General features: G+C 37.7%; 2 protein-coding genes across 2 annotated transcripts in view; one reads left to right on the plus strand and one right to left on the minus strand.

Annotated features, from left to right (window-relative positions):
- Window positions 1-17,164, minus strand: part of Srx (Sulfiredoxin) — a 28,315-nt gene extending 11,151 nt beyond the window's left edge. The window contains exon 1 of the mRNA XM_067137323.2: window positions 16,350-17,164. Coding sequence (XP_066993424.2) covers window positions 16,350-16,679 — 330 coding nt within the window. The 5' untranslated portion in view covers window positions 16,680-17,164. The remainder of the gene's footprint in view (window positions 1-16,349) is intronic.
- Window positions 17,165-17,255: 91 nt separating this feature from the next.
- The window catches only part of LOC136858069 (calcyclin-binding protein), an 85,580-nt gene continuing 77,288 nt past the window's right edge, over window positions 17,256-25,547 (plus strand). The window contains exon 1 of the mRNA XM_067137322.2: window positions 17,256-17,418. Coding sequence (XP_066993423.1) covers window positions 17,395-17,418 — 24 coding nt within the window. The 5' untranslated portion in view covers window positions 17,256-17,394. The remainder of the gene's footprint in view (window positions 17,419-25,547) is intronic.

Here is a 25,547-nt window from a genome sequence, read left to right on the forward strand (position 1 = left end):
CGTCGCCAGGAAATTATACCTTAAGTAGGAAAATGTCATATTTTGTTTATTTTATATTTTGATAGTACATAACATTGCAATCACTTTCTTGAGAAGCAGAAGTCTCTTAAGTTGAAAGCTGAACATATGCCCTAACTCTGAAACTGTTAGATAGAATTTACTGAGTTTTGAGAAAACTGATTTCTAACTTTGGTATTTTGATGCAACAACATAGTTAATACTTAAATTGAGTGCCAGGTGACCCCGCTTGGGCACGTGAGAGTACTCGAATGTCTTGAACTTCATGTACCCATATGGGGTCGTATGTTTGTTCGAAATCAAGAAATGAGCAAACCCATTTGGGTGCACAGTACGTGTGTGTTTCAACAGTGTATAAAGCCGCCTCCTGCCATCCATTGGCTGTTTACTTAAGTAAGTTAAGAGATAAGAATTTCATAGTGTTCTATGTTGAAGTGAGTTCACTATTAAGTTGAAAGAAGATATATGGTGGTTCAACCTTTCAATACTATTAAAATAAGAAATGTAAGTTTTACATTCCTACTTAATTATGATTGGTACCGGTTTTGACCATCATTCTTGGTCATCATCAGCTGATCCCAATTAAGTATAAAAGACAATGCACAGGTAAATAAAATGTGAAGTTTAAATAATTCAGTCAGTTGCTGTTTGTGAAGCACTAAAACACTTTAGGGAGCACTGTGTGTTGAAATTTCAGCCGATCACAAATAAGTATAAAAGACAAACAAAATGTGAAGTTTAAATAATTCCGTTAGATATTGTTTATGAAGCACTATAACACTTCAGGGAGCACTGTGTGTTGAAATTTCAATGTTACAAAGAAATCTAGGATCAAATACGTATTTTTCAGTAGCAGTTCATGAGGCACTGTATAATTTTAGGGATCAGCACTGTGTGTTGATAGTTCCGAAAATCATGAAGAAGTCGTAGATGAAATATGTAAATGTAGTACGGAACAAGTTCTTGAAGAGTAGCAAGGCATGTGCCGATCAGCACTGTGTTTCCAAAAGTTTGAGGAAACCCGATGAAAAAATTTAAAAAGTTCAAGTATCAAGCCTTTAAATGCTGATATGAGTGAAATAGTACAATATACTGTAGTTGTATATTATTTGTCGAAAGAAATATATCTAAAATGAGCTAATATGTTAGATTCTCGAAGTTATTGAAACATATGGCATAGAAAAAACAACTGTGAAGAGAAAAAATATTAAAAAGTGCAAAATTGGAACAGTTGGGGAGCGTAATGACACAGCGTGTTATATCTTGAAGATAAGAATTGAGGTCGATCTTAGAATAGCGTAATGTGTGTCTGTCTGTTAGGTCATCAGCCCAGAGGCTGGTTGGATCCTCAAATAGCACCACCAAAGGTTATGCGGTTATAAGGAAACCGCAAAAACCAATGGCAGCACCAAAATGAGGTGTACTAGGCAAGACGAGGAGTGAGGTAGTTTGCCATTGCTTTCCTCACTGGGTCAGAAAGTGCTATTGCAGCATGATTGACCCTATGAGCAACACCTTTCATAACACTCAGATGCACTAGCCGTGCTCTGAATGTCATTACTTAGCACCACCCATACCCCAGCAGCTTCCATATTGTCACAGCCATGGATGAGACTTGGACTTTGGTGAAAGCTACACTTTATTCTGGCCTGTGCCAAGAGATGGATATAAAAGTACTGTATCCATCAAGAAATGGCAGCAGGCAATAGCGTAATGTATAAATCTGAAAATATAGTTTAATTAGGAAAGGGAAACAAAGAAGGAAGGTAAAAAGGAAAGGAAAAGTTGAAGTAGAAAAATAATGCTTAATATAAAGGAAAAATAGGGAAATAAATGAGGAGGTGTAGTGGTTTAAGGTGGATCAGTGGATGGGTTATAGGAAGTGGAAAATGTCGGTAATTAGTTAAGGTGAATAGAACAATTTTCAGTAGTGTTTAGAAGGGGGCCTTTGTTAATAACTTTAAGTATTTTTTATGTCTTTATCAATACTCGTGAAATTATGATTAGAGTCTTATATGTTTTCAGAGTATCTGATATTAAAGTTACGTCCTGTCTGTCCATTGTACGAAGAGCTACAGTTATTGCATTGGAATCTGTATACTCCAGATTTAGAAAAAACATTAGATTTATTAACTGAGTTAGAGTTGTGTCATAAATCAAGACTTCTGTTATTGGTTCTAAAAAATATTTTCATGTTGTGTTTTTTAAGAATTTTTGTGATTTTATAAGTGTTTTGAGAGAAAGTAAAGGTGGAAAATGCAGTGGGTTTGCTTTTATCTTTTGTTAATGTGGTTTTGGGGCGGTGTTTTTATTTCTTAATAAGACGGTTTATGAAAGAGTTATTAAAGCCATTTAATTTTGCAAGCTTAATTCATTATTAGGCTGTTATAGGAAGCTCGTTTATGTGCTTGTGGCTGTGTAGAATCTTGCCGAATAGAGGTTCCTGTTTGGGTTGATTTTCTGAAAATTTTGTAAGTTAAAGAAGAAGGATGTCTGGTAATAATTAAGTCAAGAAAATTAAGGGTTTCGTTGTGCTCAGATTCAAGGGTAAATTTCATGTTAGGGTAAATGCTGTTAAGAAGAAGAAGTGTGGAATCAGCACTGGGTGATTCTTCATTTAAAATAACTAAAGTGTCATCGACATATCTAGCCCAAAATAAGATGTTTGAGAAATTATTATTGTTATTCTTCTTCTTCTTCTTATTATTATTATTCTTTTTTGTATTTTCCAAGAAATCAAGATATATTTCAGCTAGGATGCATGAGGCTGGTGAGCCCATAGGTAGACCATCTTGTTGGTAAATGGTGTTACTGAAGGTGAAAAAATTAAAGGAGATTCCAAATACCAATTTTCACATCTGGAACCTTCAGTTTTTGAGATATAAGTTTCTCCATTAAGAAAATCCAATTTTTCCACTTCCTTTCACCCTCCCCCTCTTAAGGGAATTTTCTGAAAACAAAAAGTACATGTTTCTTTATTTCTAAAGGAGCTTCCAAATACCAATTATCATGACTGTATCATCTTCAGTTTTAGATACATGTATCCTCATAAAAAGAAATGAACTACTCTTTCACTCCTCTCCCCTCAAGTTGATTTGCCTCCTCCCCCCCCCCCCACCAAATGCGTGTTTCTTTACTTTTAAAGTCGATTCCACATACCAATTTTCATGTCTGTGACATCTTTAGTTTTTGAGATATAAGTATCCTCATACAAAGAATTCAACTAATTTTTCAATTCATTCACCCCGCTTAAGTGGAAGTTCGGAAGACAAAAGAATAAATGTTTCTTTACTTTGAAAGAAGATTAAAAATACAAATTTTCATATCTGTAACATCTTCAAGTTTGTAAGATATAAGTATCCTCATAAAAATAATTCAACTCCTTTTTCAGCCCACCCCCCCAACCTCACCCGTTAAGTTGATTCCCCCAGCCAAAAAAGGCGTGTTTCCTTATTTTTAAAGGAGATTCCAAATACCAATTTTCACGTTTGTAACCTTCAGTTTTTGAGATATAAGTTTCCCCATAAAAAGAATTCAATTTTTTCACTTCCTTTCACACTCTTCCCCTAAAGTGAATTTTCCGAAAACAAAGAAATATGTGTTTCTTTATTTATAAAGGAGCTTCCAAATACCAATTACCATGACTGTAACATCTTCAGTTTTTGAGATATATGTATCCTCATGAAAAGAATTCAACTTTGTTTTCATCCCCCCCACCAAGTTGATTACCCCCCCCCCTCAAATGCACATTTCTTTATTTTAAAGGAGATTCCAAATACCAATTTCCACGTTTTTAACATATTTAGATTTTTAGAAATATGTATTTTCATAAAAATAATTCAACTTTTTCAATTCTTTCAACCCCCCACCCCTGGTTAAGTGTATTTTCCGAAAACAAAAGAATATGTGTTTCTTTAATTTTAGAGGAGATTCCAAATACCAATTTTTATGTCTGCAACATCTTTAGTTTTGACATATAAGTATCTTCATACAAAGAATTCAAGTAGTTTTTCAATTCTTTCACACCACCCCCCTAGTGATTTTCCGAAAATAAAAAATACCTTTTTTATTTAAAAAATTAAAAATATCAATTTTTATGTCTGTAACGTTCAGTTTTTTCTATATACTGTAAATATGCTCATTTTAAAATTCATCCCCTTTTTCAGTTCCCCTTAAGTGGATTTTCCAAAAACAAATTTTCTATGTTTCTTTACTTTTACAGGAGATTCCAAATACTAATTTTCAAGTCTCTAATATGTTTTGTGTCTGAGAAAATTTGCACATAGTCTTTTTACATATTCACCCCGTTTGTCACTCCTGTTCACCCCCTATTCATTGGGATTTTCCAAAAGCATGAAAATACATGTTTCTTTATTTTCAAGGGAGATTCCAAATACCAACTTTTATGTCTGTAACATCTTCACTTTTTGAGATATAAGTATCCTCATAAAAGGTATTCAACCCCTTTTCCCCCTTTTTTCTCCCCCTTAATGGGATTTTCCAGAAAATAAAAGTATGTGTTTATTTTTAAAGGAGATTCTGAATACCAATTTTTACGTCTGTAAACTTGTAAGTTTTTGAGATATAGGTATTCTCATTTAAAAATTCACCTGTTTTCACACCCTTAGCAAAGAAATATCCAAAAATCCTCCCTTAGTGGGCACCTACACCCTAACAGAAATGTATCCCCAGAATCTCATTTCTTTATGTTCAGTAGTTTTGGCTTGGCGATGATGAATCAGTCAGTCAGGACATATTATTTTATATATATAGATGATATGAGCAAAGAACTGTAATCACAAATAAGGCTATTTGAGGATGATGTTCTACTGTATAGAGTAGTAAATAAGTTACAGGACTGTGAGCAACTAAAAAAAGACCTAGACATGGTTGTAAGATGGGCAGGACAATGGTATAATGGTGAACAGGATCAAAAGTCAGGTTGTCAGTTTCAGCAAAAGGAAGAGTCCTCTCAGTTTTAATTACTATGTTGACAGTGTGATAGTACGTCAGGGGCATCAATGTAAGTAGCTAGGTTTTAATATATGGAATATTCTTCTGTTTTCTTTCTTTTCTTGTTGCAGTTTTGCCTTATGCCACACTGACACAGATAGGTCTTATGGCGACGATAGGATAGGAAAGGTATAGGAGTGAGAAGAAAGGGGCTGTGGCCTTAATTAAGCATTAGCATTTGCCTGGTTGAAAATGGGAAATCACAGAAAACCCTCTTCAGGGCTACCGACAGTGGGGCTTGAACCCACTATCTCCCGGATACAAGCTCACAGCTGCACGCCCCTAACCGTACGGCCAACTTGCCTCGTGGAATAATCTTCATTGGGATAATCACACTGATGAGGTTGTAAAGAAAGGTCACAGATCTCTTCTCATGGTTACGAAGGTATTTAGGGGTTGAAGTAAGGATGTAAAGGAGAAGGCGTGTAAGTCTCTGGTAAGACCCCAATTAGAGTATGGTTCCAGTGTATGGAACCCACACTAGGACTACTTGATATGAGAACTGAAAAAATCCAAAGGAAAGCAGCACGATTTGTTCTGGGCGACTGATTTCCAACCAAGGATTAGTGTTACGAAAATGTTGCAAACATTGGGCTTGGAAGACTTGGGAGTAAAGGGATGAAATGCTTGACTAAGTTGTATATGAAGTCAAATAAATATTAAAGTTTAGTTATTCCACCTATTCAATACATAAAAAGAGATTTTAATAAAGAATTAAATCTGTAAATAAAATTATAGGGACATGTTTTGCCCCTTAATTAAGGGCATCTTCAGCCTTAATCTCAATCTGAAAGATAACTAATCAGGTACCTCATTGTAATTAAATTACATATGAATGTGAAGATGATGTTGGAAATATGCTTCAAATGGTGAGCGAAATGGTTGACAATAGTTATGATATTCTTAAAATGAAGCATTAATATAGTCTAATATACAAATAGTCGTAAATTTATACACTTTCTTGAATGTCTTTGTTTAAAAATTGGTAACAAATTGTATACTGAATTTGAACGAAAGGAGAGTTTAAAGAGAAATTGAAGTGTGTAAAATCACTTACCTCTTTATTAATGTTGAAATTGGTTGACATAAAGAAGAGTTAATTTCGTTAAAAGATGTCCTGTAAAGGGTTGAGGGTATAAGAAATCAAATTGTAGCATTAATAGTCTGGTGAAGCAAAGACTTTTTTTTGGAAAATTCTGTAATCTTCTTAAAGTATGTATAATAGAGGAAGAGTGCTATATGGCAAGTAGTTGTGTTATAAGTAGCTATAACAATATAATTCTGTGGGAACAGTTAATACTGCTAAAAGGCGTTCAGCAAAGGAATGAGAGTGTAGGAAATCAAAATAAATGGCTTGAAATTTTTTTTAACACGTAAACAGTCTGACAAAAAAAAAATTTAACAATATGCCATTTGACAACTAAATGGAATGTATTTTCTGATTTTTATCTTCATTGCAATATCTTTTATTATGTCGTAATCCTTAAACAACTGCCATATTTTAGACTCCAATATTATCACTAATATTGTCAAATAACAGTATACTACATTTTATATTGTAGTAGTTGTTTAACAATCTCAAATATATTTTATACGACATAGTTTTTAACAGCATTCATAGATTATTTCCAATCAGGTACCTGATCTATTCTAAGGTGGAAAATATGGCTGATGATGCCCACTATTGATGGGCGAAACATGTACCATCTAATATACTAATTTCATGTCAACAATTTTAATAAGGACAATGTCCTAATTAAAAAAAAAATTATATTGTATTGAATAGGTGGATGAATATTAAAACATACAAGTGTTATTAAATACAAATATTTTCAATACGGACCCAAAAATGAATTTTATCACATGCTTAGCATTTGCCGATGATATTGCTGTTCTCTCAAATGACATAGAAACCGCTAGAGCTCAAGTTGAAATTTTAAAGGAAATTGCCGAACAAACTGGTCTGCAGATATCGTTTTGAGAAAACAGAAGTAATGACTAACATCAAAGAGGCTCCACCAAAACTCCATACAAAATACGGGGACATCACCCGAGTAGACAAATTCAAATACCTGGGTGAGATCATCATGAAAAATGGTCTGGACAAAGAAGCACTTCAGTAGTGAGTATGCAAAGTGGAAATAGCCTACCAAACATCCCGCACAATCTGCAACAAAAAATGCCTTTCCCAAAACACCAAGATACGTCACTATGAAACAGTTCTGAAGCCAGTAGTTCTATATGCAGCCAAAACCCTGTCTCTAAATGCCAACAAAGGACTCCTTGAAGAACTGGAGAAAAAAGAACGCAAAATTGAGAGAGGAATCTTGGGATCAAAGTACAGAAATGGAATTCATCAAAAGAGATCCAACGAGGAAGTCTACAGCAAAATAGAGAAAATTACCGACACAATCAGAAAAGGACGTGCACGATTTTACGGTCATCTGAAAAGAATGGATGGAAGAAAGTTAACCAATGAAATCTTTCACTTTTTTTATTCAAACCTCAAAACCACAATTCCCTGGCTTAGAAATACCAAAGAAGACCTGCAAATGCTACATATCTCAGCTGAAAACGCCCTTAACAGAGATCTCTTCCGCAAGAAAATATTGACGAACGGGCTAAACTGAGACGAGCAACCAAAGAGAAGACACGGTGCCCCTTGGACAGAGGAGCGTAAGCAGGCCCACTCAAAAAGAATGAGGGAAATTTGGGCTCTAAAGAAGGCCCCAGCAAATTATATATATATAAACAAGTACTTTATGTAATTATGACAAAAGAAAGAGAAAATCTTCAAAAGATAGCTTCCTTTAGACAAGTGTTACCATGAGATACAGCCCAATAATTCCTTTAAAGATAGAATACGTACATCATACATCTTCATTATAGACTGTTATGTCTTTCAGCATTCAGTCTGCAAGCTTCTGTGAATTCATGAAATGCCACCACAATCCTCTATTTGTAACTAGTTCTGTGGTGTTGTTTAGTTCTATAACTCTTACCGGTAATTTAAAATCATTAGAAACTGAGTCTAACCATCCTTATCTTGGTCTTCCTCTAATTCTCTTACCCTCCATAACAGAATCCACTATTCTCCTCCATTCACCTCACATGAACCCAACACTGAAGCCGGTTTATGCATTCAGCTTTATCCATCAAGTTCATCCCAAACTTGTCCTTTATCTCCTCATTCTGAGTACCGTCCTGCCATTATTTCCACATGTTTGTACCAGCAATCATTCTCGCTACTTTCATGTTTGTTACAACAAAAGTTGACAACATGCTACCCAAGGTATGTAACATTATAAGGAAGTCCAAATCTTACTTGGCATTCCTTTCAGAGGAGAGATGTGTTCATTGAAATGTCTATGAGCCTACCAGCCTGCCCCAAAAAGTAAATTTACTTTTATAACCTAATAAAGAGCACTCACCATTCTCCATTGCTGAAGTAGCTACTTTCATTCCTACTGGCCAACATAAAATGGGATGCGACGTCATTCCTGTCAATGATGATAATTCAGTTACCAACCCTGGCAGAATAAAAGCACAAATAAACAGACATGCAGCTATCGCCCTAAGCCAATCTCTGTCATGAGAACAGTAGCCCCTTCAGGTCATTCCCTTCGAGAGGATTTTATCTATGGCTCTGGCGCATACTGTCCATGTGGTACGGGAAAAAAGTTTTAATTCCCCTTCGAATGAGTGCTTATCTTAGTTCCTAACTAAAGAGATTGGCAGCCTTGTGGACTGCCCAACCACGTCCATGAGAAGTACACAAACTGCGCATTCCGTGTATAGCTGAATGTGGTGAATATTGGGTAGCATGGGGTCAACTTTTAATCTTATTACTTCTAACTTATGAATAAGATATCCTGAGTTCACCCAGCTTTCACTCCCGTAAAGCAAAGTTGGTCTGAAAACAAACCGATGTAAAGATAGTTTCATCCATGAGCTGAATTCCATCTTCAAGAATACTGTTCATTGCAACTACAAGCTCACTGCATTACCTTGACTGCACCTTGATTCAATCTCACTTACTATATTACCATCCTGGGAGAACACACATTCTAAATACTTGAAATATTCTACAAGTTCCAGTTTTTTAATCCCCAATCTGACATTCATTTATCTTGTATTTCTTACCTAGTAACATCTATTTAGCCTTGGAAAGACTAATTTTCATTCTATACTCATTGCACCTGTTTTCAAGTTCTAAGATAGTAGACTGTAGGCTTTCAGCACAATCTGCCATTAAGACCAAGTCGTCAGCATACGCCAGACTGCTTACTACATTTCCACCCAACTGCATCCCTCCTCGCCACTTTATACCTTCCAGCAGATGATCCATGTAAACTATGAACAACAAAAGTGAAAGATTACAGCCTTGTGTAACCCCTATAAGTACTATACCTTGAACCAAGAACTCATTCTACCATCAGTTCTCATTGTAGCTCAATTGTCAATATAAATGCCTTTGAGTTCAATAATCTACCCTTAATCCCATAATCTCCCAGTACGCAACATCTTTTCCCTCGGTACTGTTATATGCCTTCTCTAGATGCAAAACATAACTGTCTATTCATCTTGTAGCATTTTTGAACTACCTGGCGCATACTGAAAATCGGATCCTAATAGCCCCTCTGTGGTCTGAATCCACACTGGTTTTCATCCACCTTCCTCTCAACCACTGATCCACCCACCCTTCCAAGATGCCAGTGAACACTTTGCCTGGTATACTGATCAATGGGATACCTCAATAGTTGTTGCAATCCTTCCTGTTCTCTTGCTTGTCTAATCACTTCATGCTAATCTTATTACTTTATAAAGCCATTTCATCCCTGTCTTCCTATTATAAATCACCATTTCAGGTCTAATTTTCATCTATTCCTGCTGCTTTATGACAATGAAGTTTATTTACCATTCTTTTCACTTCCCCAAGCGTAATTTAACCAGTCATCCTCCCATGAGCTTGGTTTTTCACGACATCACCAGGAAGATTTCCTTTTACATTGAGAAGATTTTAAAAATATCTTTTTCCACCTCTTCAGTGATTCTCTGGGATCTATTATGAGTTCATCTGATTTACCCAGCATACTATTCATGTCCTTTTTTTTTTTCCTCTCTTTCTGTGATTCTTTATTATTGTCCAGAAAGGTTTCCCTGCTGTGTGACCCAGCCTTTGAAGGTTATTACCAAAATCTTCCCACGGCATCTTCTTGGATTCAACAACTATTTGTTTCGCCCCATTTCTTTCATCTACGTACAATTCTGTGTCTGCATCAGTCCTTATTTGGAGTTATTTCTGATACATCATCTTTTTACGTTTACAAGCTGCTCTCACTTCATCATTCCACCAAGGTGTTAATTTCTTCCCATCTTTACACATAGTTGTTCCTAAGCATTTCCTTGCTGTTTCTACTGCAGCATCCCTGTATGCTACCTATTCTCTTTCTATATCCTGAACCTGCTTACTGTCCCATGCTTGGAATTTTTCACTAATCGTATCCAAGTACTTCTGTATAATTTCCTCGTCCTGGAGATTTTCTACCCTTATTTGTCTGCAGACAATTTCATTTTCTCTATCCTAGACCTAGAGATACTTAGTTCACTACAGATCATATAGTGGTCTATTTTATTAAAAATTTCCCGTAAAATTCACACATTCCCAACAGATTTCTTGAATTCACATTCGGTTAAGATATAGTCTATTAGAGATCTGGTGCCCCTACCCTCCCATGTGTAGCGGTTGAAGAATGTGTTTGTAACAGTTAAACCCATACGAGCACAGAAGTTCAGCAAACACTTCCCATTCCTATTATTCCATATCTTTCCCTCATTTACCAATCACCCTTTCATATCCTACAGTTGTATTTCCAACTCTTGCATTGAAATTACCCCTTATCACTATCCTATCCTTGTTGTTGACCCTGACAAGATGTCAAAAAATGCTTCATAAAACTTGTCACCTACATCCTCATCTGCACCCTCACATGGTGAATACACAGACAATTCTCATCCTAACTCTTCCAACTGCCAAATCTACCCACATCATTCACTCATTTACGTGCCTGTCTGAAATTATATTGAGTGGAATAGTATCCCGGATGAACAGCCCTACCCCACACTCTCCCTTCCCTTTTTAACACCTGTCAATTACACTTGATAATCACCTATCGCTTCTTCATTATATCACCTTACCCAAATATAATTTAGGTTACTCTTAACACACCGAGATGCATCCTCCTTGCTGACTCAGCCAGTTCTACTTTCTTTCTTCCATAAACCCCATTAATATCAATAGACCCCGATCAAATTCCACTTCACCGAGTGAGTTGGCTGTGCAGTTAGGGACGCGCAACATTCGCCAAAATGATCAACGTCAGGGGGGATGTGATATGGTTCTTTGAAGAAAATATATATCTATATATATATAAAAGAACATGCACTGACTGACTGACTGATTCATCATCGCTGAGCAAAAATGACTGGACATAAAGATACATATATCTCAAAAACTCGATATCTCGATAGATCCCGATCAAACTCCATTTCACCGAGTGAGTTGGCCGTGCAGTTAGGGATGCGCAACTATGAGCTTGCATTCGGAAGTTAGTGGGTTCAAGACCCACTGTTGGCAGCCCTTAATTAAGGCCACGGTCGCTTCCTTCCCACTCCTAGCCCTTTCCTATTCCATTCATGCTATAAAACCTATCAGTGTCGGTGCGACATAAAGCAAATTGTAAAAAATTTCATTTCATTCACCACGTTATTTTCACGGAGTCCCTCGCCTATCAAATGGGAGTGGGACTCCATTACTCCCATAGGCCCGACTCTTGCTTAAAATGTTCTGAGACCGGGCGAGTTGGCTGTGCGGTTAGGAGCGCACAGCTGTGAGCTTGCGTCCGGGAGATGGTGGGTTCGAATCCTACGGTTGGCAGCCCTGAAGATGGTTTTCCGTGGTTTCCCATTTTCACACCAGGCAAATGCTGGGGCTGTACCTTAATTAAGGCCACGGCTGCTTCGTTCCCATTCCTAGGCCTTTCCTATTCCATCGTCGCCATAAGACCTATCTGTGTCGGTGCCACGTAAAGCAAAATAGCAAATGTTCTGAGCATACTCGGTGAAAATTCTCTGAAGATGCTACCCTTACTTACACATTGTCTTAGTGAGGATCTCTCCTCCAATGGGTTAGGGATCACTGGTGGATTGTACATTCCTAGCCAACTGAGCAAAAGGAGGGCCATACCTCACAATATGTCTGAGATGCTCTCTTCCATTCCATAGCAACTGGTATCCCGACTCTCAGGACCACTAATTAGGCACTCAGCTGTTGCCCATGGTTCACAAACTAGGATGTGACTACAGTAACCCACACTACAAACCACTAAAGACAGAATAATAATAATAATAATTTAATTTTGGTTAATTAGATATAAGGAATCTGAAGGCAGCAAGCCCATGGAGAAAGCGTGCTAGTTTACTTTTCAATTAAAGCGTATGGGTGAGGGCATACAAGATTAATTGTTGAATAGCTAATGGAGGCCAAAGTGTAGTGATTTAAGGAGAATCATAAGACTACTATCACTAACGTACCACCACTTCTATTATGAGAAAGTTATTTTTAAGCAAATGCAAGCCTGGAGTATTATGAGACTTTATCGTAAGTGAGAAGCCATGGGACTTACAGTTTCACGTCGAATCTGAATCTATGGGATGTGACAATTAATTTTGAAGATCCTGCTTGCATTGACCAGGATTCGAACGACAATCATTTTGGTAAGAGGTGGTGGTGGTGGTGATTATTGTTTTAAGAGGAAGTAGGCCTACAACTAGGCAACCATCCTCTATATAACACTAATCAGAGAGAAAAAATGGAAGGGGTCCGACACTTCGAAAAATGAAGATATCGGCCAAAGGGAGACAAGGGCCACGAAGGGTTGAAGTTCATAATCAGGTCAAGTATGCACTATATTTGTTTTCGGCGCAAGATAGTGATGTTCTGTTTACTCTCTTGACTGTGATTATTGTGTTTTGAACATTAACTGAATTGCTACGATATGATACAATGTTAATTTTTTGCCTGTGTTCAATATATTAGTTGTTTTAAGATCGTCGCTAATTGGCTGATGATGACACTTGAAATGTGTTGAAACCGGTCCCAATAAACAGGTTGTAACTACTTTTTAGTTCAACTTACTACGGAGTATTGAAAGGTGGATCCTTCCCTATAATATTGTACATCTTATTTAGTAGATCTATTCTCAACATAGTGACAGCAAAATACAGGGTCGAAGAGGTATTGGGAGAAGGTGAACATCGTAGCTTGGAAACACCAAATAATGGACCGCAATTCACAGCGCTGAAAGACTTTTCCATTTAGCACAAAATCGCACAACATCGCCAAAATGATCGACAACATCAGGAGGATCTGATATGGTACTTTGAAGAAGAATATAATATATCTATATATAAAAGAAAAATAACACATCCTGACTGATTCATCATCACCGAGCAAAAATTACTGGACATAAAGAAACAAAATTTTGGGGATACGTTTATATTAGAATGCAGGTTTTCACTAAGGGAGGATTTTTGGATATTTTTTCGCCAAGTGGGTAAAAACGGGGATGAATTCACAGCGCTGAAAGACTTTTCCATTTAGCACAAAATCGCACAACATCGCCAAAATGATCGACAACATCAGGAGGATGTGATATGGTACTTTGAAGAAGAATATAATATACCTATATATAAAAGAAAAATAATCTTTAATCTTTTTCAAAAAGATAGGCCTATATTTTTTTTTCAGAAAAAAACACTTAAGGAGGGGGGGGGGGGGACTGAAAAGGGAGTTGAATTCTTTTTATTAGGATACTGATATCTCAAAAAGTGAAGATGTTACAGACGTGAAAACTGGTGTTTGGAGTCTCCTCTAAAACTAAAGAAATAGGCCTATGTATTATTTTGTTTTCAGAAAATCCACTTAAGGGCGGGGGGAGAGTGAAAATGTTTAAAAATTAGACGAATTCTTTGTATGTGGTTACTTATATTTCAAAAACTAAAGATGCTGCAAACGTGAAAATTGGTATTTGGAATCTTCTTTAAAAATCAAGAAACACACATTTTGGAAAGGCGGGGGGGGGATCTTGGTATGTTGTGAAGGAGGAGTTGAATTATTTTTATAAGGATACATATATCTCAAAAGTGAAGATATTACAGTCGTGATAACTGGTATTTGGGAGCTCCTTTATAAATAAAGAAACATCACCTTTTAGGGGGAAAATCAACTTAATGGGGAGGGGGGTTGAAAAATTAGTAGAATTATTTCTATGAGGATACTTATCTCAAAAACTGAAGACATTACAGACGTGAACATTTGTATTTGGAATGTCCTTTAAACATAAAGAAATGTGCTTTTTTGGGGGAACAGCAACATAAGGGGCGGGGGAGGGGGGAAATTGAATTTTTTTTTATGAGGATGCTTTTATATATATCTAAAACTGAAGGTTTTACAGATGTGAAAACTGGTATTTGTGGTCTTTAAAAATAAAGAAGCACATATTTTTTGTTTCTGGAAAATCCACTTGAGGTTAAAACAATTGAAAAAGAGGGTGAATTTTTAAAATGACTACCGGTATATGTACAACATATGTCAAAAACATATGTTATAGATGTGAAACGTGGTATTTGGAAAGTCCTTTAAAAATACAGGAACATGTATTTTCTTTTTTGTTTTTCGAAAAGGCACTTAACGGGAGTGAAAAGAAGTGAAAAAAGAGTTGAATTATTTCTTACGAGGACGCCTATATCTCAAAAACTGAAGATGTTACAGACATCGAAACTGGTATTTTAATCTCCTTTAAAAATAAAGAAACATCTATTTTTCTGGAAAATCCACTTAGGTGGGGGTGGGAAAACTTGGGTTGCCACATGTCCTGAAAAAGCGGGATTGTCCTGAATTTGAACATGTGTCCAGACGTCTTGACTGAATTTTTAAAAATCCCCAACTCTCCTGAATTTTGAAAATTGGAGCAAATTATTTAAAATTCTGCTCAAATGCTTTAGAAAGGGAATGTCCCATCTGCTTAAAAATCTTTAATATTATATTGAATATTATTTCATTTTGGAGTGGTCTGTAAGGTAGGTATTTTACTTAAAGTATGAATTTTTTTGTTATTTCTCTATTTGAATATTAACATTAACATCATATAACAAGTGTGTCTTTTGGTGATGGATGGGACAGTTCACATGAAAATCCACAGCCTGTTTTCAGTCATTCAATTGGGTCTGGAATGGAATGAAGACCCCCATCTAGCAGCAAGGATAGGAATTGTGCCGACTGCCGAAGCTTGTCGCACTCCACTGGGGCAAAGACTAATGAATGACAGATGAAATGAAATGATATTAGAGAGTGCTGCTGGAATGAAACATGGCAGGGAAAACTGGAGTACCCGGAGAAAAACCCTTCCTGCCTCGACTTTGTCTAGCACAAACCTCACATGGAGTGACCGGGATTTAAACCACGGAACCCAGCGGTGAGAGGCTGGCACACTGCCGCCTGCGCCACAGAGGCTCACAGTTCACAAGGATTTAACCAAATGCATTTGTTGGAACCACAGGCGCCAACATTTTGTCTTCAGCACGGGGGGGGGGGCAGGGTTGATTTTATCCAATATTTTTACTGGAGCAAAAACACAATTGTGTTCCCGTACTACTATATGTATGGGGGCAAGTGCTCCCGTGAAGTCGGCACCTATGTTTGGAACTTGTCGATGTTGGTGTCCTGAATTTTATCCTGAACCTTATGGCAACCCTAGGAAAACTGATAAAGGGGTTGAAGTATTTTTTATGGGGATACTTATATCTCAAAAACTGAAGATGTTACAGAAGTGAGAATAGGTATTTGGAATGTCCATTAAAAATAAAGGATTTTTTTTTTTTTTTTTTTTTTTTTTTTGACTTGAGAGAAGACTGTTTCTCACATGTACAGTTCCATGTCACATGGCCATCCTTGCCCCAAAAGGCAATACCACAAACGTAGTTTACAAATACTTTCTGCGGTAAATGCAACTCATTTTGTCGGCGAGTTTTTATACTTTAGGGATTTTCAGATAATGTTTTAGCACAGTACCAAGGAACGATTACTTTTATCCAATTACGAAATCCACGCGAGCGATGGCTGCCCGGTTTGCGAGTTCAATATATGCCTAGTGAGCTCTCGTTTTACCAGTTCGTTAAACATACGGGAAAATAATTGTTTGACGTTTTAACCTTAAACACTGGATACATGAACATCACCTGGACGTTATCATTCTTACCTCTAACGTTTTCATAAGACTTCGGACTTTTTCTTCATTGACCTCAGGTGGAAAAGGGCGTATCAGGACAGACATAGGTATATTGTGTATCTCTTCAATTAGTCCAGCATGAATGCTGCTGACAGCAGGTTCGTCTTTCACTTGCGATGACATTACTGAAATGAAAATAAGTAGCAGTACAAGTTTTGAACGTTTTCCTGGCATAATACGGCATCCTTCATTACACTTACGTAACTTCCTTGTCAGCAAACCGAAAGATTTGCTCGGGAGATAGAATATTTGTACTCCTCTCACGATATTGAAAACATGTATGTCGTTAATTAGGTTCATTGCTCAATCATTTCCCTGCATGAATCTAGGACGATGAGGTGACTATTTATTCCTGTCAAGGTATATGAAAATTGTGTATTAAAGCAAGTTTTACATTTATCATAATAACCTCTGGTTGCATCCGACTCGTCATGTATTTGCATACGCTAGGAGATGACATGACAGTATTATTAATAGGCCTATCACGGCTGTAATTATATAATACGTTGCCTACGATATAATACGATGAGTTTTTTAAAACCAATTGTAAGCTCTATGCTGTTTAGCTTCAGGGAGTAAACAAATAATTTACGTAATGACTACAATTGTTACGATGAGTTTTAATTAATATTTCCCGATAAACTGTTTAAAACGGATATAACAACGAAAGGACCTAGCTCTAAGGTAGATTTAACACTACTGCAAAGAGAGTGCATTACTGCACTGTGTACTCCATAGGCTGTATTTTGCAAGTGAGTGACCTAGACCTATCTTTTTGTTAACATTTTCCTTGATTGGAATCTTCTGGAAAAACGAAATGGTATGTCTGCATTACGGAGCGCTTAGAATAACAAAAGAAAATTCGTGAACCGCTGCCTGGTAGTTGGCAGCAGTTGGCAACATCTGAACCTGTGCAAACCAAACCTTTGTTCCATGTTCAATCGTGGAAGGCAAGATACCGTGCTGAATTCGTTTTAACTTGTTCGTTAAACTTTTTATTCCAGTAATCGAAGAAATGGCACACCCCAGGGCGGAAGAGGTGAGTGAGTTTATATTATTTTAGAATACTTCGCAATCAATAAAATATTGCCTACATAATAAAATAATAGATGCGTGTAGCATGTATTTGTTTAGCTTGATTTATTTAACGTCATAAGTTAAAGTTTGTATATTAAGCAAGTAACACTTTACTTCATTACTGTCATGGATAGTTTTGTTAGCATTTGATATAAGAATCTGTTTTGTACGATTTTCCTTCATTTCAACGAATGAATCGACCATTTTTCACTTTGAAGATTTAATAATTTTAACAGTGGACACTGCGGGTGCACTGCGACCACATCTCGTCGGATGCGTAGTATCTTTGCATTTCTGTATTTAACATTACACCGAGTAACTCATATTCGCAAGTGCAAAAATATTCTCTAATTTTGTGAGCTTAATTGTGTGTTATGTTCATTTCTAATTTCCACATTATATGTAGCCTATAATTTGTGCGCTCCTATGTCCTTGCTCGTAAGTATCTGCCATGTCCTTATATTTCCATACTTACATGCAACTGTCCATTACCTGTTGCAATGTTGCCCAGTATTACTTCACAATAGGTTATTACTCCAGCCTGTTAGACAGCATATTTCTAATGTTATAACTAAGTGGGAATTAATGAAATCTTGCTTGAAGTGCGTCTCAGAGGAGAGATGAGTTCATTGCGATGTCCAGGAACCCACTATCCTGCCTCAAGAAGTACATTTACTTTTATAACCTAATGGAGAGTAGCGCACATCATTTTCTATTGCTGCAATGGCTACGCGCATTGCCATTGGGTTTTACATGTGATATTGGGTGCTATTGGGTGTCGAAAATGCGTTGTTACGCCATTGTCATTAGTGATTAGAAGCACATAGCGTTGTCAACCCGCAAAGAGGAAAAAAAAAAAAGCACGGTCTTGTCCAGGCCCTAGCCTAACTAGTGCAGACCAGTGGTGTTTCTTCAGGTAATTAGAAATCTAACGCAGCTTCGCAGCTTTAACCTGGGGGCTTATGCCTCCAGACCCCCTGCTCACTGATGGTCTAGTTCCTAAGTAGAGTGGTTAGCAGCTTTGTTTCATTTGATCACGTCGTCAATGAGTCGTCTGCGAGACAGTCATACCGCACGTAGATATTGGTGATTCAAGTGGTAACCATGGTACTAATGTTGCGTGAACACCACTGAACTTTTAATAGTTTCTGAAGTAGCTACTTGCATTCATATTGGCCAATGTAAAGTGGCACGTAATCTCGTTCCCATCAATAATGTTAATCATAATTCGTTACCAAACCCAGCACAATAAAAGCGCAAGGCCAATGTAAAGTGGCACGTAATCTCGTTCCCATCAATAATGTTAATCATAATTCGTTACCAAACCCAGCACAATAAAAGCGCAAGGAAGCAATGTACAATCCTATCCTAACGTCCGCACGGCAAGAACCACTCCAGACCATTGGTCTTGTCCAAGTCCTATCCTAACGTCTGCACGGCAAGAACCAGTCCAGACTAGTCATGTTTCCACACTAAACTAGAGGCCTAGGGCCGCTTCGCGGCTTCTAACCTAGAGAATTATCCCCTTTACTTGTCCCTATATCACTGGTCTTGTCCAGGTCCTATCCTAACGTCGGCATGGCAAGAACTTCTCACCAATCGTGTAACATTAATCACCACCACCAGTTATCGAAGCTCCACTCACTCATTAGTTCCTAAGTACAGAGGTTGGCAGCACTCCACCGCTTGACACATCCTTCCTGAGAAAGCCGCGAGCGTGTAAACAAACAGTTGTTCCGCGGATGTGAAAGTCTTGTCCAACGGGCTGGAGTAATGATGAGTAGAGTAGTTACAAAGGTTAGTGACATCAACGGGGTGTCTACATTGAAATAGCAGTGGGCAGAACATGTAGTCTGAAGAAAGGATGATAGATGGACCAAGGTTGTTCTTGAATGGAGCCCAAGAGAAAGGCCACCAGATTATGGGGATAAGGGCAACCGAAATATCGCCAGAGTAAACTGGCAAAACACTGCTCACGTTGTGTGTGGAAAATACTACTAAACACTTATCTAAGTTGCAGACATCAAGAGACCACTGGCTGATTGTGATTATAACCCTGGTTCAGTCTTTGAAAGGCATTCTTAACAAGGGTGGGTGTCATCTGTTATGTACAGCTGTATGTTAGTGTGGTGGATTTAGTACTGTGTGACAGCATAAGAACCAAGTTCTCGAGCCAAAGGATTTAATCTTCACTATTAAAATTTCACGACCGTGCCGGGAATAGAGCCCAAAGCCCTAAGGCCATAACACTGACCAGCCGAACATGGAGCCAGTCTCTGAACTGTCATGAGCAAAATTTGGCATTGGGAAGTCAATGATCAGTGACATTGAGGAACAATGACAACATACGGAAGTTCATAAGCACAATGGAAGCAGTGAAAGCTTTGAACATAGCTCTTCAATGGGCTGAAGAAAACATCAAAGACAGTGGTGAAATTATGTTGCTGCGGCATGTGCAGGATGGTACATTTGACCAAAAGCTGAATTGTAGTGTTTTAAAAAAAAAATTTTGGGGGGGGTAAATAAGCAGTTTTTGGTAAGGAATCTTTTGGCATGGTTTGTCATATATGGGACTAATATGTATTGTATACCCACAGTGCTCTCCCCAGAAATTTTTGTTAGGTGGTTGGCATGAATGAGTAGCCAGGCGGGGAATACTACGTAGAAAATGAATATGATAAAATTTCAACTTATTCCCCTCAGGCTATTAACGATAATATTAGACAGGTAAACATTAACTGCAAAAATGAACCATTTTAGTGTTATCACGAAGACAACATAAGAGTAGTTTGAAATTCTAGTGTCCTACTGCTCGTTCATAATCACTCGTATGCTGTGGAGAGCCAGACGGGTTTGTTATGTCCTGCAGAATAGTGTGTTCGCATGCAATTCCACGCTAATCCAGACACCGCACGACTCTGCCGGTTTTCCCTGTCATCTTTCATTCCAGCAACACTCCCCACTATCATTTAATTCGTCTGTCAGTCGTTAATCATTGCCCCAGAGGAGTGTGACAGGCTTCGGCAGCCGGCACAATTCCTATCCTCCGTAGTACCCGGGGGAAAACCTGTCCCGCCTCTGCTTTGTCCAGCACAAATCTCACATGGAGTGACCAGAATTTGAACCACGGAACCTAGCAGCGAAAGGCCGGCACGCTGCCGCCTGAGCCACGGAGACTCCAAATTTAAATGTAAACACTTAAACTGTTTGTTTAAATGAAAAACCTTCATTATTGTCAGCATAATTCCGCGAGTTACATTGGAGTTCAGCACTGAACATGGTTTTCCATGGTTTCCCATTTTCGCACCAGGTAAATGCTGGGGTTGCATCTTGAGGCCATGGCCACTTTCTTCCCACTCGTAGCACTTTCTTATCCCATCGTAGTCATAAGACCTACCTGTATCGGTGCGACGTAAAGCAACTCAAAATATTATGTAACTAGCAGATATCTAGATTGATAGCTGGGCGGTCAGTGAAAAGGCTGGGTGGTGCGCCCATTAGAAGGGTCCTAGGGAGAACACTGTTCTAACTTACTATAGGGTACACATAAAATAGAAGTTTCTTTTTCTTCATGAATTTTGTTTTAACCCAGCATTACTCGCTAGGTCTTTACGTGCGCCGTTACTCGCTGGTGAGCGCAGCGCTCACCTTTTATGTTTAAAGGCTATAATATGTCCATATGAATATGGAGGTATTTTTAATATGTCCAGTTGAGATAGTTATTTATTTAGGAACACGGCCGAGTGGAGTGGCTATGGAGGCATGCTCAACATTCGGGAGACGCGTGAGTTCGGTCCCCACCGTTAGCTGTCCTGAGAATGGTTTTCTGTTTACGCTTCCAGGCAAATACCGGGGCAGTTTCTATTCACAGACTACAGCCGATTCCTTACACCTGTTAGCCAACTTCGTTCACCATCATTTATTTCATCTTTATTAGCTCTTCAACTGAGGTTGGCGTCAGGAAGGGCATCCGGTCGTAAAACAAGCCATGTACGTTGATATCACAGTTTGCTATAAACGAAAGTTCCTCTCCTTCCCCAGAACTTGCAGACACTCTGAAACAGAGTTATGATCACTTCCGTAAACCTCATCTGTTTCATACCATCAGTCTCGATGTTCAAGACTTTCCCTCCTTCGTTTCACACAACCACGAAAGTTATCTGATCACTGGATGCCACAATAACTTGTAAATATTGTCTAACAACACCCACAGTATAAACATTTTGCATTAAACACGAGCATAAAATAAAACCTGACTTATTACAATGAGCAATATATACGTAGCACAGTTCCTCGCTACTGAGCGCACCACTCACCAAACATACACTGTCGTGCCTAATAATGAATTGGGGGTTTTTATCTTCAAAGATAATGAAAATGACTGACACATCCCCTTCATAATAATCTGTTACAAAGGTACAGGTTTTGTAATATTCCAACAAGAAGCAATATACTGCGAAGGTGAGCGCCGCGCTCACCATGCGAGTAACCGCGGGTTAAAAATATAATAATAATTCCCAATCAGAAAAAGACGGGCACTATTTTACGGTCATCTGAAAAGAATGGACGGAAGAAAACTAAAGAAATCTTTCACTTTTTTGATTCAAACCCCATAACCACAATTCCCTGGTTTAGAAATACCTAAGAAGACCTGCAAATACTACATCTCAGCTGAAGACGCCCTTAGCAGAGATCTCTTCCGCAAGAAAATATTGACGAACGGGCTAAACTGAGACGAGCAACCGAAGATAAGACAGGGTGCCCCTTGGACAGAGGAGCGTAAGCAGGGCCACTCACAAAGAATGAGGGAAATTTGGGCTCTAAAGAAGGCCAAGTTCAGTGTCAAATGCAACAAGACTTAACGTGGTCCTTGATGGCCCCAGCGAATTATATATATATAATTGTTACAGAGATACCGTGGTGGTCAAAGGTAAAAGGAGGCGCGGGCTTGAATGGGTGGATAGTGAACGGATTAAAAAGCAATTTAAAACTTTAAAAATTAGCTATTATATTTTTTTTCAAACTTTACACTTTGCTAAGCAAATAACCAGGTACAAGGTCTAGCTTGTGAGCTTGAGTAACAATATTAGTAAAATCATATATATTATTTCGGTAGTATAGATACCTTTTGTGAAGCTCACAAGTAACCGATTGTGACAAATAAGCATTCAAAAGAAAGAGAATAGATGTTAGCAGTGACGAATTGCACTCTCATTTCATAAATATCAATAAATTTCTTTAAAAATTGAGTTTAAGAAATTGTGCGAAGTGTGCGATTTGCAAATACAGTTGCTGTAGGAAAATACGCGCCATCATTGCTCTCCAGTTCACATTTTGGCCACTGGTATGCCTGTTTTGTCATAATATGCTGTAATTATCAGTTGTGAAAAGAATCCTAGTCTGACCAAAAATTACTTCCAGAACATTAGTCAGTATAATAATGCATTTGCTTTCGTTCAAGTGGATATCATAGATGTTAAAAAGATCAAAGATTACATTAAGTGCTATGTTGCTATCTAATATTGTATTGATTTGTGTGTTCCTTAGTTTGCCAGGAGACTATTCCACCACATAATTTATGAACATGTGAGATTTCTCGCACGTGTCCCCTAGTCTAGAATAATCAGATAACAATTTAACATGACCTTGAAGCTCCCTCGTTACAAATTTAACAAGAGCACTACTGCTCCCTTCAACCAACACTCAAGGGAACAGAGTTCCAGAATTTACAATGGTAGAAAAAGAGCATCTTTGCTCCACAATATTACTCTCTAGGAGACTATTTTCCCTATATTTACAAGATCCAGGCCAATTAAGGCACCTACATACATTTAACAAAAACAATCAGTAGATACTGTCTTATTTGCTCAAGAGTCAAAATTAGATGGAAAATAGAATGAGGATAATGAACCTTAACAGTGGCAATAAGTGCCCATTCTACTTGGGCTTAGTAAAAAGAAAAGGTTGAAGTTATTGGCCGGAAATCAGTATGTTAGCAGGCGCACTCCTCTGAAATACACTTCGAAAATTTACCTAAAACCCTATTTGGGCTGATAGCCCACAGTTACAGAGGCTAAGCCTATGCTACAGAGGTGACTATATATTTTTTTCACGAGAGTTTAATCCTGATGTAAACAAATAGGCGGAGCACGTTGCATTTGCACGTGGACATCAACGTAGTTGATTGGAGAAGCAACCGTCGCACTCACTCGACTGTATGCGATCTCGAATAAAAGTAGTACGTGGCATTAATTTTATTTTATTTCAATTTATTACATTTAGAGAGTTTGGAAGAGTACGTAATCAAATTGAAATATTGTTGTCATATATACCAGTGTATATATATGTCTCTTTAAAATAAAATAGTGTTTAAATTAACGAGAAATGAAGGCGCAAGGCGTGGTGTAATACAGGAAGTCTTCTCGTAGTGGGGGAAAGTCCCAAGCTGTACAGTGTGGAGATAAGGTGTTGCATCTTGCAGCAGCAGTTGTATTCATAGTGAGAGAAATGGAGCAAGAGGTAGGACCATCGCGTGTAGTGAAGCACTAAAGAGGAAAACCGGTCATAAAGTGACCATAGGCAGTGCATTGTGAATGTGTTCAATAAACTAAGTGAACAGAATCTAGGTTTAGTCGTTTATTCAGAAGTTCAGATCTCCAAACTGTTATCGTATGCGATGCGCAGCCCTATACGTCCGAACACGAGACGTTGACGGGGTGGAGGTCGGTAGTACACGCTCAGCGAATCACAACTCTTTCTTTGGTGGAGGTGTGGACATACCATGTTTACATCAGGATTAAACTCTCGTGAAAAGACATATAGATAGAGAGAAGTTTACAAGGAAAAGATAAATTTAAAGTTTATGAAATCATAGTCACCTCAAGGCCAATTAATTTAAGGATAAGAATTTCATTATATTCCATATTGAACTGAGTTCACAATTAAATTGAAAGAAGTTATATAATGGGTCAACCTTTTCAATACAAGTAGAACTAGAAAAGCAATGTTACATTACTAGTTGATTATAAGTGGTACTGGTTACAACCAATGTTCCGGGTCATCATCAGCCAATCACTTAAAATATAAAACAATGCACAGGAAAATAAAAGGTGATGTATAAATTTTCCACTAGTTGTAGTTCATGAAGTATTATAACACTTTCGGCAGTAGCACTGCGTGTTGAAAGTTCTTAAAATCTTGAAGTTGAGGATCAGTCATATAATGAAGCCAGACGTAAGTTCTTGGAGAGCAGTAAAACATACATGCTAATGGCACTGAGTTTATAACTGTTTATGAAACTCGATGAAAAATAAAATAGCTGTAGGATCAAGTTTGTAAATGGTGCTAGGCGTGAAATCGTATAATACAGTGTAATATACTTGACAGTAGAAATGTATAGTAAGGATGATGAAATCTCGTATGTCAGATTCTTGAAGTTTGGAGATGCAGAACAGTTGACATAAAAGACAATTGTGAAAAGAAAAAAGGTTAAACATTACTTTTTTAGTCCTACTTGTATTGAAAAGATTGACCCATTATATAACTTCTTTCAATTTATTTGTGACCTCAAGACCAAGTTGAAAGGGAATACAAGAGGGTTCTCACTCTTTATTCCCTAAGTTACCTCATGTTCTTTAGACTAGTTTGATAATTTACTTTGAGGCCCGTATTCAGCGACGTCGGTAACTTTTGCTGTATCTTAGATTTCCAAAACTCGGATATGTCATTATCTTGGATAACTCTCACTTCCGTATTCACCACAGAATTTATTATTTCGGTTTACCAAATCTAAGTTTTTGTTTCAATCTGAGTTTGAACGTCATATTTTTCATACTGACGTACGGAAAACAAATGACTACGTGCTGCTGCCACTACCGAATTGTAAACAAGTTTTTGATTCCATTTGGGGTTTGCAAATAATTTGCATATATTATGTCCACTATTTGAGCAGAAACTAAGAAAGAAGACTAATACGACTTTCCAAGAGAGTGAATTGTTATTGAACTTGGCAGAAAGCATTGACAAAGGGAATAAGAAAACCAATTGTAGCCTACACATTGTACATTAATTTTAAGTTAATTTTACGGACAC

Source organism: Anabrus simplex, chromosome 1, assembly GCF_040414725.1.
Source record: "Anabrus simplex isolate iqAnaSimp1 chromosome 1, ASM4041472v1, whole genome shotgun sequence".
Taxonomy (NCBI): Eukaryota; Metazoa; Arthropoda; class Insecta; order Orthoptera; family Tettigoniidae; genus Anabrus; species Anabrus simplex.